General features: G+C 43.2%; 2 protein-coding genes across 8 annotated transcripts in view; both read left to right on the forward strand.

Annotated features, from left to right (window-relative positions):
• The window catches only part of grk4 (G protein-coupled receptor kinase 4), a 50,749-nt gene extending 38,880 nt beyond the window's left edge, over window positions 1-11,869 (forward strand). Inside the window, exons 10-16 of one of the 2 annotated variants that reach the window (XM_085760641.1) lie at window positions 1,671-1,708; window positions 2,453-2,542; window positions 2,771-2,979; window positions 5,315-5,452; window positions 6,231-6,368; window positions 6,623-6,800; window positions 8,260-11,869. In XM_085760641.1, coding sequence (XP_085616767.1) covers window positions 1,671-1,708; window positions 2,453-2,542; window positions 2,771-2,979; window positions 5,315-5,452; window positions 6,231-6,368; window positions 6,623-6,799 — 790 coding nt within the window. In that variant the 3' untranslated portion in view covers window position 6,800; window positions 8,260-11,869. The remainder of the gene's footprint in view (window positions 1-1,670; window positions 1,709-2,452; window positions 2,543-2,770; window positions 2,980-5,314; window positions 5,453-6,230; window positions 6,369-6,622; window positions 6,801-8,259) is intronic. The other variant, XM_085760565.1, reaches the window with a different exon arrangement.
• A 1,021-nt stretch (window positions 11,870-12,890) lies between these two features.
• Window positions 12,891-19,894, forward strand: part of htt (huntingtin) — a 46,677-nt gene continuing 39,673 nt past the window's right edge. For 4 of the 6 annotated variants that reach the window (XM_085759024.1, XM_085759248.1, XM_085759312.1 and 1 more), the window contains exons 1-10: window positions 12,896-13,267; window positions 15,733-15,816; window positions 16,228-16,348; window positions 16,540-16,599; window positions 16,739-16,818; window positions 16,988-17,126; window positions 17,870-18,011; window positions 18,148-18,326; window positions 18,422-18,626; window positions 18,955-19,002. In XM_085759024.1, the coding sequence (XP_085615150.1) occupies window positions 13,170-13,267; window positions 15,733-15,816; window positions 16,228-16,348; window positions 16,540-16,599; window positions 16,739-16,818; window positions 16,988-17,126; window positions 17,870-18,011; window positions 18,148-18,326; window positions 18,422-18,626; window positions 18,955-19,002 (1,156 nt within the window). In that variant the 5' untranslated portion in view covers window positions 12,896-13,169. Of the gene's footprint in view, window positions 13,268-15,732; window positions 15,817-16,227; window positions 16,349-16,539; window positions 16,600-16,738; window positions 16,819-16,987; window positions 17,127-17,869; window positions 18,012-18,147; window positions 18,327-18,421; window positions 18,627-18,954; window positions 19,003-19,894 lie in introns of all 6 variants that reach the window. The other 2 variants (XM_085759177.1, XM_085759376.1) reach the window with 1 other exon arrangement.

The raw sequence follows: 19,894 nt of genomic DNA on the forward strand, positions 1-19,894 counted from the left end.
TTGTTGGTGGGCTTTGTTTACTGTCTAAAAACAGCTCTGAGCACGGGGGCTTTAGGAAAGTTTCCAAGGGTATTTTGAGAATCTTTGTCTCTGAGGACTACTGTTGTGAGATTTAAGGTCCCAGACCCTCATTATGTGGGCTAGTTTTTGTACAGGAGAATCCAAATATCTGCTATTTAAAGGGGAACTCCACCAGTTTCACACACTTCCGAGCAGTGACGGCTGGGGCGCTAGGGTGCCTCCCCACCACTAACCCAGTACCTTCAATATGACTTTAAAAAATAAAATAACAATACTTTTAAAAGTGAATGTTTTTGGATGAGCGAAATAGAATAGAATAGAATAGAATAGAATAGAAATGTAGATTAAACATGTTCAACGTTGTCGAAAGTTACTGATTGGTCACATGTTTCCGCCTTGGCGTGCAGAAATCTTTGCCTATAGCCTCTTGTTATATTTTGTACACGCACAGAAGCTTCTCTTCAATACAACAGATAGGAGCTCCTCTGGGCACAGCTCTTCCTGAACAAAGCGAACAGATGGTGCGTTCCAGGTCTACTCTGGGGTTGGAATCTCTAACATCGTTTCATTTTATTAACCGTCCATTTTTCCAACTTCCGTGTTGGTTTTTCAACTGGAAAGCGCTCAGTGCCCCTAGTTCCGACTTCCAATGTAAATGAAACGCACATACCACGATATATCGGTATTATACTCTGGTATCGATTGAGAGACCTGGGCAGTGGAGGTCACATTAAAAGATGGTATCCAGAGCAGGGTGTAAGGAAGTGTAGGATGTGAGGTTTTACCTGCCCCGTAATAAGGACTAAAAGTCAGGATATCTCCATTGGAAGTATAGTAGTGAATGCATGGAATAACCCTTTAAACCACACAAAGCCCACCAATGCCAAACAAACCCTAAACTTACTGTATGACCAGATCTCTCGGAGAGTGTTTGCAGTCGTCCTGGATGATGAAGTGTCAGTGGATTAATGGGACCGATTCTACTGAGGTGTAATGCACCTGTCAGGTTCAGTGGAGCCTCAAAGTAATGCTAACATAAACACTGATGTTCTCAGAAGACACCTGCCCCCATATACACATGGCCCACGAGGTCATATAAACACTGTGTTCCTTGATCTCTGCACGTGTTGCAGGAAACCTCACAGTCTTAGTTAGGAGCCTCAGCTATTGTAATGCAGTCACCAACATCTGTTCATCCTGCACTTTTCAAAAAGGTAGATAAAGCTATTATAAGAATATGGCTCGTTTGAAAAAAGGCTGTGATGAATGACGACAACACGGACCAACAATCCTCAGTGTGAAAGTTCTGCTGCAACACAAGTGGGAAAAAAAGAGAAAGAAATATAGCCTGTTACCTTAGTACAATACAACACATTATAATAAATACAACAAATGCGTGCAGATAAGCCCTCTATTAATCCCCACAGAAGACTGCAGAAGCTCAAGAGCAGAGAGCACACGGGCAATAAAAGACAATGAAATGTCAACAACATGACAAGTTAATAAAGAATACAAATATTTATTCAGTATTTTTATTGTTGTATGCTTCTTCTCAAATAGAAGTTCTATTTTTAACCGAGCGCAGGATCAGAGGTATGGCTCCCTAATGTCTTCTGTTTTTTTTGTGTGTGTGTGTTTTTTTTTGGCAGGGATTTGAAACCTGAAAACATCCTCCTGGACGACCGTGGTACGTCCCGATTCATATCTGTTATTGTTCAGCACCAGAGTCGGCCAGGTTGTGGGCACCCCTCTTGGCTGGAGAATATTATGTGTTTCGCACTGTTCATTTGTTGTAACTCGTAGCTCACAATGTCCAAAACAAAAGGAACAGTTTCCTCCCTCCTCTGAATCATACAGCTGTGTCATCTATTCTCTTTAACATGAACTTATCTGGAAACAGAGGAATTTCCCCACTATATCTCCTACACCTCTTCCTCTCTTTATTAATAACCTCTATCATTGGCAAATCATTTTAGTGTGACATTGACTTTTGTTTCGTAATTTTGAATGTCAAGAAAATTAAAGGGATGGTTCAACATTTTGACAAAATCGCCTATTGCCATGATCCCTATAGTCATAGGGGTAGGTGGTGAATGTGCAGGTCACAACTTGTCAACGTGAGCGTTTTGGAGTTGTTGGATTGTGTATTTGATGGGTTTTATGAGGGACAGGGGACCTGTACCATTCACCTCCATTGTGTTTGCTGAGCAGCTCACATCTCTGCCCCGCGGATCTCAAGACAACATGCACCGGTAATTAAAGGAAAGAACCACCTACTATGACTATAGGGATTATGGCAATGGGTGAATTTGCCAAAATGTTGAACTATCCCTTTAAATGTCCTCCTCTGTACAGTAGATGAAGTGTACATTATTTTTAAAATATGATTCATTACCACCTCAGCTGGATAATTATCGTGGTTCTTGTTTAGGACACATCCGAATTTCAGACCTGGGTCTTGCTGTTCAAATCCCTGAAGGAGAGACGATACGAGGGAGAGTGGGAACTGTTGGATACATGGGTAAGAAAATAAAACCCTGCTAAAATGAGATCAAACAAGCTCCATCTCTTAATTACAAGCACAGTTTTCACTCAACACTCCTCCTTAACACTCCACTGATACTGCCTTTGTCAGTCAGAAATGTCGTCATTCCCCTCAGTCCACCTCCACCATTCCTCTGCTTATCTCGCTTTCTCTTAGTCTTAAAGTTGCTATTGACGCTCTTTATTTTCTTCACCGTTACCTCAGCACCGGAGGTGATACAGAACGAGAGCTACACCTTCAGTCCGGACTGGTGGGGGCTGGGCTGCCTGATCTTCGAGATGATCCAGGGCCAGTCGCCCTTCCGCAAGCGCAAGGAGCGCGTCAAGCGGGAGGAGGTGGACAGACGAGTGCGCGAGGACCAGGAGGAGTACTCCGATAAGTTCTCCGAGGAGGCAAAGGACATCTGCAGACAGGTCAGAGCAAAAAGATGGAGGCCAGGGATGATGGTGGGATTAAGATATGGATGTGGGAAGAAAAAGGACAAAGGGAGGAGAGCATGTTCAAACGTTCTGTGGGACGAGTTTCAAATGAGGGCACGGAGATTGTAGGAATTGGGGAGAAAAAAAAAGATCCAGCTGTGAATGTGTGAATGTCCATGTCTCCAGGCACAGGGACATCAGAAACAGACCTTCAACACAAACATCTTTACAGTGTTTTGAAACAGGCTCTCAAATCTGTGATTTCTTGGAATTAGTAACGTTATTCTGTACGAGAGCTGTTTTCAAGTCTGTGGTTGTTATCGGGTCATTAAAGACCTCATGATAACTTCAGGACTCATTCGTCCGTTTTTTTTTCTACACCCACTTAATCCTGGTCAGGGTTGTGAGTAGTGCGTGGACAGGGTGGGGCAGTCCAAAACAATCATTCTATACATTTTTCTCTATCATCACAATGCCAAGTTTTGTCTTTGGCTCTGCAGTGTTCCAGGAAAAACTAGGGAATCTATCTACCAGGGAAGCTGTTTTTATTTTTAAGTAGGCTACTAATTTGTATGAAGGGTTTTTTGGCCTGAGGGCAGTGGGACAAGATATTTTGCCTACTCAGCTGACACACAATAGTGTCCACCATGTGTAGTTCCGCCATGGTCACTGGCTAGTTGCTAATTTTGCTGTTTGGTCCCGAGTAGTTGATGTTAATACCGCAAACAAAGTTTTGGTGAACCTGTGTTTGCTGTAAAACCAAAATAATGTCCCAAAAAGAGGCTAAAATTCTCTGATGGGACCTATTTCAATTGGTATGTTTATTAGAGCTCAGCCCCTCTGCTCTCCACAGTGTCACCGCTCTGTGCTCCAAGAGGGAGCCACTGAGCTGCTCAGCCTCTGAGCCGGGAGGGGATGGGACGTTTATATGTGTGACGTGGTGGAACATTCTGACCCAAGGTTCAGCAGATTCAAAGGCTCCCCATGGGGACGAGGAGTGGAAGAAGAGAGAGGGGTGGGGTGGGGGGGGTGTTGCAAGGAGAAGAAACAGGGTTTTTGCAAGAAATGAGAGAAAGATAATACAGGAGAAGAGAGAATGTTAAAGGGGGGGGGGGTCTGTCATGCTACAGGGATGGCTATAACCACAGCCCAAAATAGACAAGTTATCCAAGTTGTTGAGCAGAAAGCGAGAGTGAGAGTCTGCTTTGACTGTGGTGTATGGAGTAGGACGAGAGCTGTGCTGGGACAAGAGAAGCAGAGGTCTGCGAGGTGTCTGCTGGGCTGCAGGTGGTGTCGTGGTAACGCTCTCCTAGAGACGCTCTAATTCCACCCATGATGGTGTTGCATTACCTCTGAGTCTGGATGTGAATTAGATTACAAGGGGTCAGATACATAAAGCAAAGAGGATTAAATACAGACTCTGGATGTGTTATGTATACACTGACCTGGAGAGATTAGAACTGTCAGGATTTATCCAACATCACCACAACATCCCATTCTGTGTGTGTGTGATTTATTGATGGAGAAATGGGCTTAAAGGGATAGTTTAACATTTTGGCAAATTGGCCCATTGCCATAATCCCTATAGTTTAAGGAGTATAGGTTCGTTACCTTCAATTGTCGGTGCAAGCTATTTTTAGAACAGCGGAGCAGAGCCGTGAGCTGCTCACAGCTACGCTACGGAGGCTAATGGGATTTCTTGGTTTCCCTCATCAAATACACAATCCAACAACTCCAAAACGCTCTGGTGGACAAGTTGTGACCTGCACATTCACCACACTATGAGATAATAATGGAACGTTACGAGAGTTGTTTGAGATAAATTCATGCAGAACCGCTGATGCGCGTTCCCGTCAGGGGCAGTTTTTCAGCAAGCAGTCTCTGCATTTACCTTGGAAACAACTCCATCTCGTAACGTTCCGTTACTATCTCATAGCGTGGTGAATGTGCAGGTCACAACTTGTCCACCAGAGCGTTGTGGAGTTGTTGGATTGTGTATTTGATGAGTTTGATGAGGGAAACCAAGAAATCCCATAATGAGCCTCCGTAGTGTAGCTCTGAGCAGCTCACGGCTCTGCTCCGCTGTTGTAAAAACAGCTTGCACCGACAATTGAAGGTAACAAACCTACTCCTAAAAATATAGGGATTATGGCAATGGGCCAATTTGCCAAAATGTTGAACTATCCCTTTAAATGAAGGTGTGTCTTATGTTCTTCATTGTAAGAAATGGAATGGATCTGCTAGATCCCTTTGGGCCGACACACACATCTTCACTGTGTTTAACTCTCCTCTTCCTCCTCTTCCTCCTCTTCCTCCTGCTGCCCATCAGCTCCTGGCCAAGGACCCCAAGGAGCGCCTCGGTTGTCAGGGACGCGGGGCCATAGAGGTCAAGCAGCACCCCATCTTCAGAAGCATCAACTTCAAACGGCTGGAGGCCAACATGCTGGACCCTCCGTTCAGCCCCGATGTAAGAACATCACGCTGCACACACGTAAAAAAACCCCAAAAAACTCACAACGCACACACACATCTCGCAGCCTGGGACCTCGGCACGCTGCAAATCAGCATACAGGAAATACCATTGTCACAAGTAAACAAACACTTCCAGTATGAGCCTTGGTTATCATGGAAGCCAAAGGCGGGGGTCAGGGCAGTGAGAAGCAGGCGTGTGATTTCTGTTTTGTCTTGGGAAACCCTGATAAAACAGACCAGTTGCTCTTAAAGGAATTCAAGCCTCCAGTGGAGCTTTTTAACGGCGAGCAGTATGTCGCCGGCCGTACGAGGGAACTCGCATGTGTATGTGTGAGACCATGGAGCGTCGTACATGTGCACTCATTTACCTGAATCACTGTGAGCTTTTACATTGTTCCGCAACTAGCGGCCCTTTGCTATGAACGGCCGAGGCGTTCATAGAGAGAATCATTTTCAGTGTCATAAATAGACCGACTGGTGGAGTGTGACTGTGTGACTGACCCACCGGGTTAAATCAATACTTGAAAGTAGATAGTGTTATCTGTGTTTCTATTCTGGGTTATTGAGGTCAGTAGTGCCCCGCTGAGCTCAACACAGCAACAACTCTGGCATGTAGAGATTTCCATGTTAGTCAAACATCATGATTTTAGATTCATATTTATCATTCAAGTAGTCCAGGTCCAGTGTTTCTCCTTCTCATCAGTAGAACAGAAACATCTCACAGCCGTTCTGACTCTGGTTGTCTCTTCTGTCCCTCCGTCTGGTCCCCTCAGCCGCGGGCCGTGTACTGTAAAGACGTCCTGGACATCGAGCAGTTCTCCACCGTCAAAGGCGTGAACCTTGACCCCACGGATGACGACTTCTACCACAAGTTTGTCACAGGCAGTGTCTCCATCCCGTGGCAGAACGAGGTACTGCGCTCTGAGCCCCGCTGAGATGATGTCATTGTTCAGTCCCACAGCAGACAGGAACACCTGCATCATAAGAGCAATGTGGAAGGATGAATTGATGCTAATGGTTATTTATGAGAATATGCAGTTAGCCTATGAATGTGTCAAGCTTTTTAAATATAAATTCCACAGGGTTTATATTATATATTTGTGAATGACTGGGTTGAAAAGAGAAACTAATGAGGTTTAATAACTTCTCCTGCTGTCCTTTGCAGATGATAGAGATGGAGTGCTTTAAAGAAATCAATGTCTACGAGACAGACGGGACGCTGTGCTCTGACCTGGACGTGAACCGGCCTAACCCTCCACCAAAGAGAGGCTTCTTCTACCGCCTGTTCAGAAGAGAGGCAAGTGCTAGTGCTCCAGCCACTGTTCGAGGGGGTGGGGGCTAAGGTACTTCCTGTCTTCTTTCTTTCCTCCCTTTTTTCTTCCAGGCCTTGTCCAAACTCAACATATGAAAAGGTTACTACTGAACTCCTATCAAAGTTAAATGGTTTACAGTGCCTTACAAAAGTATTCATACCTCTTCAATTCTCCACATTTGGTCACATTACAACCACAAACTTAATGCATTTTATTGGGATTTTATGTGACAGACCAACACAAAGTAGCGCATGATTGTGAAGTGGAAGGAATATGATACATGGTGTCAAGATTTTTTACAAATCAGAGACCAAAATTGAACTTTTTGGCCTCCATGCAAAACGCTATGTGTGGCAGAAACTTAACATTGCACATGAACCTGATCCTCAACCATCCTCAACTCGAAACATGGTGGTGGCAGCATCATGCTGTGGGGATGTTTTTCTTCAGGGTTGATGGGAAGATGGATGGGACTAAATACAGGACAATCCTGGAGGAAAAGCTGTTAGAGGCAGAAAAAGACTTGAGACTGGGACGGAGGTTCACCTTCCAGCAGGACAGCTACCCTAAACACACAGCCACAGCTACAATGGACTGGTTTACACCAAAGCATATCCATGTGTTACAACAGCCCAGTCAAAGTCCAGACCTAAAGCCTATTGAGAATCTGTGGCAGGACTTGAAAACTGCTGTTCACAGACGCTCTCCATCCAGTCTTCTGCAAAGAAGAATGAGCAAAAATTGCAAAGTTGGTAGAGACAAACCCCAAAAGACTTGCAGCTGTAATTGCAGTGAAAGGCGCATGGTTCAACAAAGTGTTGACTCAGGGGGCTGAATACATATGCATTACACACTTTTCAGAATTTAATTTGTAAAAAATCTTAAAGACCATGTATCATTTTCCTTCAACTTCAAAATTATGCACTATTTTGTGTTGGTTTATCACATAGAACCCCAATAAAATACATTAAATTTATGGTTGTAACGTGAGAAAATGTTGAAAAGTTCAAGAGGTATGGATAATTTTGCAAGGCGCTGTATGTTGGTTAGAATAAGGCCTCCCTCGTTTCATTCTCTCTTCTGAAATTTTGTTGTTTAATCCCTTTGCATACTCGGCACAAAATGTTGCTGCCAAAATCCAGAGGAGCTGTGAGGCTTCAAGCATCAGTGAGTGCTTTACAGATGTGCTTTGCCTCTCAGGTGGTAACGGTACATGCACCCTGAGAGGTAAACCACAGTATCATCAGGTCTCTCACAAATAAACTACACATAACTTCCAGTATGGCCACTTGTTTCACCTCACCGTTGCTCTTGTTTGGGAGGTGCAGCCGCCAGTTTAACTTTGTGTTGGGTACTGAACCGACATCCTTGCTTCCGCTGCTGCTGCTGCCCGGCTTCGTGTCTGTGTGCGGGACAAAGGGGTGAGACGTTAGAGTGGTGGAAGTCTCTTATCTCATTGATTTTTATCCTCACTTTTGGTTCCTCCCAGGTCTGTTTTAAGAGCGGTTACAGTGACGACGAGACCGAAGAGCCCTCGCGACTTTAAACCACTCCCTCCACCCCACAGCCCCCGCCACCCTCCCCTTCGCCGCTGAACTTCACCACAAACTCCAACCGAGCGCAAATCTTAGGAACTCAGTGAATGTTGACCTGTATTTATGAGCTGTATTAAAAGTGTATTATAATTAAAGAAAAAAGTATGAGTTTAAAGATTTTGTACATTTGTACTTGAATTTATGTCTAGATGTATATTTTCACTAAAGGTTGTATTGTACAATAAGCCATAAAAGTACCACTTGAATGCATACATTACATTTTTATTTCCTTTATACCTTTTGGAATGAGTATGGATAATGTGTATTGGGGGAGTTCTTTTTTTTTTTTTTTTTTTAAGAAGCACAGTACCAGTAGTCTTTTTATTTTTCTCAATGTAGCATAAGGCATTTTTGTTTTTATATGTGCTGTATGTTTGTCATTGATTTGGCCAATGTGACGTGTTGTTAGCGCATCAGATCCACCCAGTTCTGAACTAACCTGTCCCCATGGAGGCTCAGGTAGATCTGAATGACAGCCGTAGATCCTGATGAATCCAGTCTGACATTGCTGTGTTGATGCCATGCTGCTTAAACCTTCCAATGTTTCCTAGCTCTCCACCTGCCTCTTTTTATTTTAAGTCGGGGAAAGTCAGAGTTGTTGATAATCCATGTCCCTCCCTCGGTCCACGTCCAGGCAGGTAGCAGTGGAGTAGATGGCGTGTGTAGTAAACTTGTCTTGTAGGTGCCTGTGTCTGTTCGATTCTAGCAGAGATGGCATGGATTTATCTCTGAGGACCATTGTAGTCGGTGTGTGCACCATTATGTATCCTTAAAAATACAAAGGAAATATTATGTAGGCCGTTTTTAGGGACGCAAATCTTGATAAATATCATTCCTGGACCTCTGGAAATATCTTTCAAGAGCTTCAAAAGCCTCAGAACATTACTTTCAGATGCCAGATCTGTGTTCCCTTTGGGAGCACAGCTGTTCAATAAATGTCTGTTACATTATTCACTCAGGCAGAAGACTTTTTTTGTGATTTATCTTTCCTCATTCACGTTTTCTGCTTTTATTGTTCTACCTTGCTTTGCCCTATAATGAACCTGTTTGATGTGCAGAGCAGAATTCCTCCATGTTGAAATTTCTTAGTAATTTGCAACCCCCTTTTTTATTTTTTTTATTTTTATTTTTTTAGTACAGCAGAAAGCCCACAACTGGTTGACTGGAGAGTGACTTGGAACATAGAGACTGATTGTTGTTGTTGATGTTGATGATGAGCATGAGGATGACGATGACACAGTATCACAGATCTGACCTGCCGCTCACAATGGCTTCATCTAGATAACAAATTGCTGTTGCATCAAACTAACTTGTATTGATTCGGCTGTCAGCAGCTATTAGCCTCTGCACTGAGTCAAGACACAGCCTGCTTCGGCCTCTGTGCCTGTTGATCATAGATAGCACGATGCCTGTCGGCCACTTACCCTGCTAGTAGACCACCGGTTAGATCAGGCTTCAGCTGTGCTTGTGATGAAGATAAAAAAAAATGTGTTAGTGTAATAGCATCCACCTTTTTAACTATTCCATTGAAATCCTGTATGTTGTTGTTCTCTCACAGATATGATGTGTGTGTGTGTGTGTGTGTGTGTAGACTGGGAGGAACAATGTTTCAGCTCGGCCTGAAGAGGCGCCATTGTCTGTGTACAGGAACACTTGACCACTCGCAGAACCACAGATGCATCAATGTTTTATCATAGAACGTGTTTCCTTTTCCAGTTAACCAACCGTGAACAAATACATTTAATGTATATTTCCCCAAACATGTTGTAAACAGGATTCATTGTGTTCACTATCTGTTTGTTCTCATCGGCATTTCAGAGGCGTTTGAAGCCATGTTGCTTTTGAATTTTGCTTTTGAGGCAGTTGCTGTTTACTCCCCACCACCACCTGTTTTAATGCTGTGAATATCCAATCTGGACGTGTTGGCTTTGTGCGTGTATATTACACTGTATGCTAAAGCAGCTTTTGTTCAGTCTAATGCATTGAAGTAAATTAGCTATGCCCTAGTGCAGTAAGAATTGACTTTGCTTCAAGGATTTTTTCCCTCAAAAAAAAGAAAGAAAAAAAAAAGCGATGTCTGTATTTTATCAATACAATAGTTCCAAATTGTGTAGGGGCTTGATTGTCACTTTATTGTATTGTAATATACAAGACCGGATACAGTTAAAATGGTACGCATGTAGTTCCCCATCAGATTTTTCTAAAGTTTTATCCCCTGTTGCACACTCCATCATCAGAATCAGGAATTGAGCGTGTGCATCTAGCAGTCGCTGGCTTATGTTTTTTCCGAGTGTCTTTGTTCTTGTTTTTTTTTGTTTTGTTTTGTTTGTTTTTGTTGCTCTCAGGCACATTTTGAAGCTGATTTCTCTTGCCAATGTAGATTTTAGCCTTTTAGCTCTTTAGCCTCAAAAACCTTGTAAATTATGTATTTCTAACATGTAACTAAGCTCGAACCACACATTCATTCACTCACACAGGGAGACGAAACCGTTTGCTACCCATGCCTCTGTCATTGTTCGGAGTAACTTTACTCTCGTACCATCCATATAGCAGTGAAGATGTTTTATTCAGTTCCATTGCACTATGGTGTGATTTGACAATGATTATATAGGAAGTGTCTTTAACTTTTTTGCCAATGATACCAAAAGCAACATTTAAGTGAATCAAATTTGTTTTGTTAGACGAAGAATTTACTGAAGAAAGACTGACGGCCTTTTATTATGTGTGCCAATTTACCATGTTAATTTCTGACATCCCATCTTTTTTCAACATATATTTCCTTCCATCCGTCCTGAGACAAATTCCTTCACATAAAGGAAATTTAAACAGCTCAACAGTTTTGAATGTCCGCACTAAGTGCATTTTAATGCCTGTTTAAAAAATACATATGTTTTATTACTCAAGCATGTATTGGTTTGTAATACTTCAGGTTCCTTATATATGTAAATGATGACCTTCTAGTGCCAACATATCTCACTGGTATCTGAGGACAACTTTATAAATGGCTATAGGTGACCAGCTGAGTTGGCCCGGTTTGAATACATAACAAGCATTCCTTCTCTTCTGCCTTCCTCCAAGGCGATGATGGTGAGTCAGCTACCTACCCCACCAGACCCCCAGAAAAAAAAAAAAAAAAAATTTGGATGAGGCTCACCAGCAACGTTTAAAAGTGATGTCACTTAAGTCTAGTTTGGGGATTACCGTGACACAAGTCTGGAGGGGCCTCCAGTGTTTCACACTCTTCTGTCCAGATATGGCAGTTAAGTGATATTCACGAGGAAGGAGGAATGGCAAATGCATTATTGGTATTCAATATGGGCCTGGGACTTATTGATTTTTCTTTCTTTCTTTTTTTTTCCCTTTTTCTTTCTTTTTTTGTATCTGTACAGTCATGTCGCTCAACCACTGCAGTCATTGTCAATTCTTGTACAAGTTGTATCACTGGTTGTTGTACCATATCTGACATTTGTAATTATGAAATAATACACTGCCATTTGTATAAAACTTGTGTCTGTTTATTTGTGTCTGATTTCATTTCTTGTAGCCTAAATGGAGGTCTAAAAATGACCTAGGCCTATGTTGTGTCTGAGCCACAATAAGTAACAGAACTGGTGGCATCAGAGGGTATTTGCTGCAGTTGGGGCTTCATTAAAGCTCCCACTACTGCATCAGTCACACATTAGACTGGGAATAATTGAATTCAACCCCATTTCTTCGATTGGACTATCATCTTTTTTCCATTCATTCACTGCCACTCCCACTGAGTCAAGTGGGGGTTATGATGAGCTATACCATTTATAAATGTGAGAGACAAATAACTAATCCAATATACTTTTGTTTCTCTTTAGTCGCCTCCCTTCACACTTTCCACCGTTATAACAACCACTGCACCAGTGATGATGGGAATAACGGCGTTAACGTCGTTACTTTTTTCAGCAACGAATAATCAAAAAAGGTTAGGCTAACGTTACTGTTTCTCCCGTTATAACACCGTCACTGCAATAAAATGCGCCGTTACTCGCCGTATGACTCAAGAAGTAGGCCTATTCTTGTATTCTTTTTATTCTTGAGTGCGTTGGTTAGTTACAGATAAAGGGGAGGTTAGGGTTATGGTTAAGGGGGCGAGTCCAAGACATTAGACATATTTGAGCATTTTATATATAAAAAAAGAAAAAGTAACGCGATAGTTCCTTTTCCTGTTAATTAGTTCCTTTTATAATGTAATAATTCAGTTACTAACTCAGTTAATTCTGGGGAAAAGTAACTAGTAGGCTAACTATATCTAATTCCTTTTTTTTTTAAGGCAACGGGACTGATTATTAGTGATGCACCAATCTGTTTTTCCTATGTTATTATTATTTTTTTCACAAGAGGATTTCAGCGGTCCCGTGATGGCAACAATAACAACAAAGGGGGAAAAAGTCACAGTCAGTCATTGGTCCTCTCCCACGCCACTCAACGCAAACGCGCGGTCTGATTGGCTGTCGGGGCTGCGCCCTCTCTCCTCTCTGTCAAGCTGTCACCTACTCCACTTCCCGGTGTGATTTGTCGGGGGAACGCAACGCTGCGACAAAGATGGCTTGTAATCAACCAATGTTTTGTTCATTCGGGAGTAACACCGAGGAAGAATAAGAGGCTCCCTGCGCGACGAGTCAACGGAGAGCCGGTGGTAGTTGTCGCGAGCAGTGTTAGCACTCTCGTCGCTCTACGCACCCACTTTATGTTGTCCCCACTGTGCTAGCTGGTTAGCTGACATAGTAAATATTAGCCAGCCAGGCTAGCTTGCTTACTGTTGATTGCTAAAATGGCCACCATGGAGAAACTGATGAAGGCCTTCGAGTCTCTGAAGTCATTCCAGCAGCAACAGGGACCACCGACCGCCGAGGAGCTGGTCCAGAGGCAGTAAGTGTATTTTAGTCTGGTTGCATAGCGGACCGTAGCGCTGGGCTGGTCAGGTAGCTTAGCTCGCTGGCTAACGGTAGCGCCTCTCCGGTAAGCACGGTTTATAATAGTTAGCTTGTGGCTAGCTCAGGCTAACATACGAGCTGCCAGAGTTTAAGCTGTTATTTAATCTTCTCTGCTATTTAGACCCGTTTCTTGCCAGACGTTGCAGTTATGCTTGGTGAGACCCCCCCCCCCCCCCCACCCTGGTATTCAGGGTGACTGAGTGTTAGCTGGGCAGGTTTGTAGAGTCAGGCTGAACGATAGCCGACACAGAGGACGTCCGTCAATTGATGCCCACACACCTGCAACAAGGGGTCAGGACCAAACACTTCAGTGTCTGCTTGATTAGTCGATCTCAGCTCACGCATTCCCTTTGACCAGCCACGTTAACGCTGTGTAGTCGATCACACGGAAGGTCAGATATGGTAACACTGTTTTTGACGAGGTACATTAATTGCCATATTGTGGTCATAATGATCAAACAACGACTGACGTCATTTTCCCCATCCTGATCCGTGCAACAAGAGTGCTGTACACGTTGTTTTGGTTAAGCCCTTGCTCAACACAGCCTTTCCATCAAGGAGGACACCCTAAGAAATGACTGTAACACGCTGACACGAATGTCCAGATCTGCTCAGTCTTGTTCAAAGGATTTGATCTTATAGGTAAAACTAGAAAATGGTCATAATGGTCCATAGCACTGAAGTGCTTTTGGTTTGGTGCACCCATAGGGCCATCTGTTATCTACCAGCACAGAGCCCAGTCATACAGAATGGGCAAAGTAGTTAAAGAAAGCTGGCTCTGTGATTGGAGATACTGGGGGCTGGACACACTGGGGAAGGTGGTGGAGAGACGCACACTGAAGATGGTGGAGGGGAGGCCATTCTGAACAACTCAGATTATCCACTTCATAACCGCTTAATGGATAATAATAATGAAAAAAACAGCAGTAGTGGACGGCTCCTCTCTCTTCGATGCAGGGCACAGATATAGAAGATCCTTCATACCCCCAGTCCTCAGGCTTTTTAAATCTTCTGCAGATGGTAGATGAGGTGACCGACAAATGAATTTCCCTTAGGGGATTAATAAAGTTATTCTTATTCTTATTTTTTATTCTCACACTGTCTGATGTTGCTTTTTGATTATTATAACAGATATATTGAGGTAATGGACAGTAGATAGACATTCATCATTGTTGTAGGACCAAGCTATAATATGAATAACTTTTATTTGTATAACGCTTATACCTGGCCATGTAACTCAAAGTGCTTTACATTTAGAGACAATAAAAAAAGAAAGATAAATAAATAAATTAGAATAAACAATACAAGTCAATTATTATAAATCGAGAAGGCTGTGGTATCAACCTATTTTCTGCGTAACAGTCCACAGTATTTTCCAGAATCATGTTACATCTTTAAAACTCTGTGTTTAAATTTGGCGAGCCAGTAAGGAGGTAGCTTAGGGGGAAGCCAGGTCTATCCCATCACGCATTGAGCTTCTGCTGTCAGTGGAAAGCAGCTGTGGTGCCAAAGCTGCAGCAGCCCGGCTCTCAGAAGATTATCATTCCTTTGTCAGTGTGACAGTGCAGCAGGTCCTGATCAAGTCAAACACAATTTTTATTTGGCGAGCAGCGAGTTATCATCACATGTGATCGGCACAGTGAGCAGCATGCCTGGCTCATGTCTAACAGGTCATGTCAACAGCTTTTATTGTTGTATACAGTATGTATGATGGCTGTAGGTTTTTGGGGGTTGCACAAAGAGGTCACTATTCTTGATCAATAATGTGACTTCTGATAACATCACAACTTGTATGAACTCAGTATGAGAAGGGAGCAGCTTCGGACTTACAGTACATCCAGCATCAACTCTGTCACTGCAGTCATTTTCAGTTTTATGTAGCTGTGCCATAACCATGAGTTCTGATGCTTTGTGTCTTTCAGTGTGTACTTCTTCATGACCAAAAAACCGTTTTATTTAACTGTAGTGAATGGCTTTATGCTGCTGCTGTCATTTCACTGTAATATAGGCTTTATGGCTGGAAGTAGTGTTTTATAAATGTCCACTTTAAAGTGTTGTGAAACGGTAAAGCATGTGAGATGGACGGTTCTCATTCTGAACACTGAAGCATTTAGCTCGGTTTTGAATGAATGCTGTAGTGCCCTCATGCATCTCTTTAGTGTAAGTAACATAGAGAAGTGAGCAGCAGCACTCGGTTCATCGTGTTGTTTGGCTATTAGCTAGATATTCAATATAGATAGATAGAGGGATTTCCACCACTAGACTTCCACAAAGGCACTGACTCAGACTCTGAATTGTTCTCTCCGTTCTGTCTTCTTCTGTCGCTGCATCTGTCTCTTCTTTAATACCTCTTGCTTCCTGTCCCTTCTCCTCACCTCTCCCTCATTTCTTCTTTCACAGGAAAAAGGAGCAGGCTACCACAAAGAAGGACAGAGTGACCCACTGCCTGACGATATGTGAAAACATTGTGGCTCAGTCTCTGAGGTAGGCCTTGCTAATCAAACTGAAATATCATTAATTACATATGGAGGTGCGCTTAGATTTTTTTTTTCTGAGGTAGAAGATGCTGTCAGAGATATCTTGTCTCTGTGTTCTTTCCAGAGTGCATGTTCTGATAATTGGTTGCTTCACTTTGTTATTTGTTGTTTGGTATTATTAGCAAGAATAAAGTTGATATCATTAATATCTGTTTTAGGTACTGTAACTACATCACTCACAGCAGGGATGCTCATCTCCAGTTCAGAACTAGTCATGACCAAAATCATCATATGATTCTCCATTATAACATCCCATCATATTAAGTCTGGTTAACTGAATGTTTGGTCCATGAACATTTGAGAACAGTGTTAGTGGAAAGTGCAGTCTGACTCTTGTTCTCTTTGCTCTTGTGAACAGAACGTCTCCAGAGTTTCAGAAACTGCTGGGCATCGCCATGGAGATGTTCCTACTCTGCAGTGATGACAGCGAATCAGACGTCCGCATGGTAGCCGATGAGTGCCTGAACAAAATCATCAAAGTAAGCAGCGACGAATAAACTTTGAGTCAGGCTCCCGACACGACAGTCTGATCTGTTTTGCATAAATTGATGTGATCAATTTAAAAGTGATAATATATTTATCAAAATTTACATCCGCTGATATTTCTGTTTTTTTTATTGTTGAATCATCCATGTTATGCAGAATGCTAATTTTTGAAATTCATCTTCAGGCGCTGATGGACTCGAACCTGCCTCGACTGCAGCTGGAGCTTTACAAAGAAATTAAAAAGGTGATTATATGTGTCTGTGTAATGAGCTATTTTACATGTAGTAGCATTATTCTCACTGACTCACCACCCTGGTTTGGTTCATGTGAGGTGTTACATGTGTCATTCCTCTAAGACGTGATGTGTTGGTGTGCCTCTGTAGAACGGTGCCTCTCGGAGTCTGAGGGCAGCTTTGTGGAGATTTGCCGAGCTTGCTCACCTCATCCGACCGCAGAAATGCAGGTACTAACACAAATACACAGGAAATGGCTTTTAAACTGTCAGTCAGTGACAACCAAGGCTTACAAGGGGATCCCTCCGTGGTGGAACACTACTCTTTAACCCAGCTGTAAATGCCTTTTACACATCCTTGTTTGTTTACCCCTGTTTCCATCTCCATCTTGTTTTGCAGACCATACCTGGTCAACCTGTTGCCATGCCTCACCAGGATCACCAAACGGCAGGAGGAGTCGGTGCAAGAGACTCTTGCCGCAGCAATGCCCAAAATGATGGCGGCTTTGGGACATTTTGCCAATGATGGCGAGATCAAGGTATCCACATAGAGGAGAAACGGTGTGGTGTGGAAATATGAAACAGGGCGCAGACAACAGTTGTTTTGTTGTTGTTTTTTTTAAAGTATATTTTTGGGCTTTTTTGCCTTTTCTTTTAATTGATAGTATAGTCGAGAGAGAGACAGGAAATGTGAGGCAGAGAGAGGGGGAATTACATGCACCAAAGGACCACCTGAGTTGGGATTCGATACAGTACCAGCTGCAGCGAGGACTGTAGCCTCTGCATATGGGGCGCCTGCTCTACCAACTGAGCTAAATGACACCCCACAACAGTTGTTTTTAAATAAATGTATTTCACCTCAGATTTTATCTGCAGGAAGCTGATGTTTCCGGTCCCTCAGATGGGTTTTTTATGTGTCAGTTAAAACAAGGCAGAAACTGCTGTGGAGATTTTTCTCTCTACTAAAACCTTTTTACACCAAAATGTTTTATTTTGATCATTTTTTTATTGAAGAAATTACACCTAAAGTCTAAAAAGGTGATTTTTAGACTGTCAGATAAGTTTCTCTTTCTGTTTGGAGTGATGTCACATTACATTTTATATAGGATATCAGGATGTTGAAACACACATTAAACAAAAGCAATAAAATATCTGTCAAAAGACAAAATACAGGCTACAACACACCACCCTGTTAAAGTGGACAGCATCTACAGGAGAGTATAGAGATATCTGTTCATCCTCAACCAGTCTTTTAATGCTGCTCTACCCACCCGTGTCCCAGGTACTGCTGAAGTCATTGGTGGCCAACTTGAAGTCCAGCTCCCCGACCATCAGACGGACAGCAGCGAGTTCGGCCGTCAGTGTGTGCCAACACTCGAGACGCACCAGCTACTTCTACACCTGGCTCCTTAACGTGCTCCTGGGTAGGACGCTCTCACACACACTCCGGACACACACCCCTTCTTGCTTCCCAGCCTTTCCCTTCAGCCAGCTGCGTTCAGTGACAGATACTCAGACTGGACAAAAACAGATGCACCCTGACCTGCTGTTGTTTTCCAGGACTGTTGGTTCCAGTGGACGAGGAGCACCCCAGCCACCTGATCCTAGGGGTGCTGTTAACCCTTCGCTACCTGATGCCTCTCTTGCAGCAGCACGTCAACACCACCAGCCTCAAGGGAAGCTTTGGAGTCATGAGGAAGGAGGCTGACGTACAGCCAACGCCTGAGCAGCTGCTGCAGGTGAGGAGAAAGAAGGTCATATCGTGTTTTTTTTTACTATTTTTATCATTTTGGTTTTTTTGCTCACTTTTCCGTGTGTGTGTGTGTGTTTGAAGGTGTACGAGCTCACGCTACACTACACACAGCACTGGGATCACAACGTGGTCACAGCTGCTCTGGAGCTGCTGCAGCAGGTGTTCAGGACTCCGCCTCCAGAGCTGCTGCACATGCTCATCACCGCCGGCAGCATTCAACACGCCACCGTGTTTCGCCAGGACGCCGAGAGCCGTGCACGCTCCGGAAGCATCCTCGAGCTCATCGGTAAATTCAGGACCATGTACTTTTTTTTTTTTTTTCCCTCTGTGGGTCATTCAGTAACATACATGCTCTAGATACCAGGCAGTTGGGATGTGGATGTATTTGCTTCAGGAAAGGATTAATTCATTAACCCATACTGACTTCAGTCGACTGAACTGTGCTGGTGCTCTCCTCTAGTCTTCTTCCGTGGCCTTTTTTCTTTGCTCGCTAACTGGTTCCCTGTCGCCTGTAACCATTTTTCTCTGTCTCCTATGAGCCTCCTTCTGAGCTTTTGCTGCTTCTCTCTTCCTCAACCTCCTGTTTCTGCTTCCTGTTTTCCTGCCATTTGCAGCGGGGGGAGGGTCTTCCTGCAGTCCACTCCTCCTCAGGAAACAGAGAGGTGACTAGTCTACTTATCTCCACTGCTCTCCTCCACCCTCGTTCTGAGGTTGAAGAACATTACCTCAGACTGTGTCACTGAAGACTGCTGATCTGTCCCTTGATTTTCAATAGATAATATATTCAATTAAGATAAATTCAACTTTATTTATAAAGCGCATTTCATGCACAAGGCAGACTCAATGTGCTTCACAACAAGTATGCATAGTTAGAGTAAAAACAGTCATAGAAAATCAATTAGAAATCAATTAGTACAAGTAAACAATCATATGTATGCCATCTCCACCACATGTACACTTAAAGGGATAGTAGCATTTTTTTTAAAGTGGGGTTGTATGATCTACAAATAGCCCCTAAGTACTTTAATTGCAGTAGAAGACTCTCTGCACTCCTCCCATTAGCAACGCCAGCCCATAGCCCTGCCCAGAGATTTACAACATACAGTGTTGTGAACAGACCCAAAGAAACGGCCTATTTTCACGGCCTAAAAGAGGTTTTACCTGAAAATAAATACACAGTTCCATTGTTCGCTATAATATAATTTTTTCCAGTCCTTCAAAGTGCAGGAAAAACGCAGTTTTTATTTGGACCTAACCAACTCACGTATCCCTCCGCCAAGGGTTAGCGCCCGCCGATCAGCAGTTGGTTAGGTCCAAATAAAAACTGCGTTTTTCCTGCACTTTGAGGGAATGGAAAAAATTATATTATAGCGAACAATGGAACTGTGTATTGTTTTTTCACGTAAAACCTCTTTTAGGCCGCGAAAATAGGCCGTTTCTTTGGGTCTGTTCACAACAATGTATGTTGTAAATCTCTGGGCAGGGCTATGGGCTGGCGTTGCTAACGGGAGGAGTGTAGAGAGTCTGCTACTGCAATTAATGTACTTAGGGGCT

The sequence above is a fragment of the Trachurus japonicus genome, chromosome 1 (assembly GCF_045865225.1).
Source record: "Trachurus japonicus isolate A0001 chromosome 1, Traja_1.0".
NCBI lineage: Eukaryota > Metazoa > Chordata > Actinopteri > Carangiformes > Carangidae > Trachurus > Trachurus japonicus.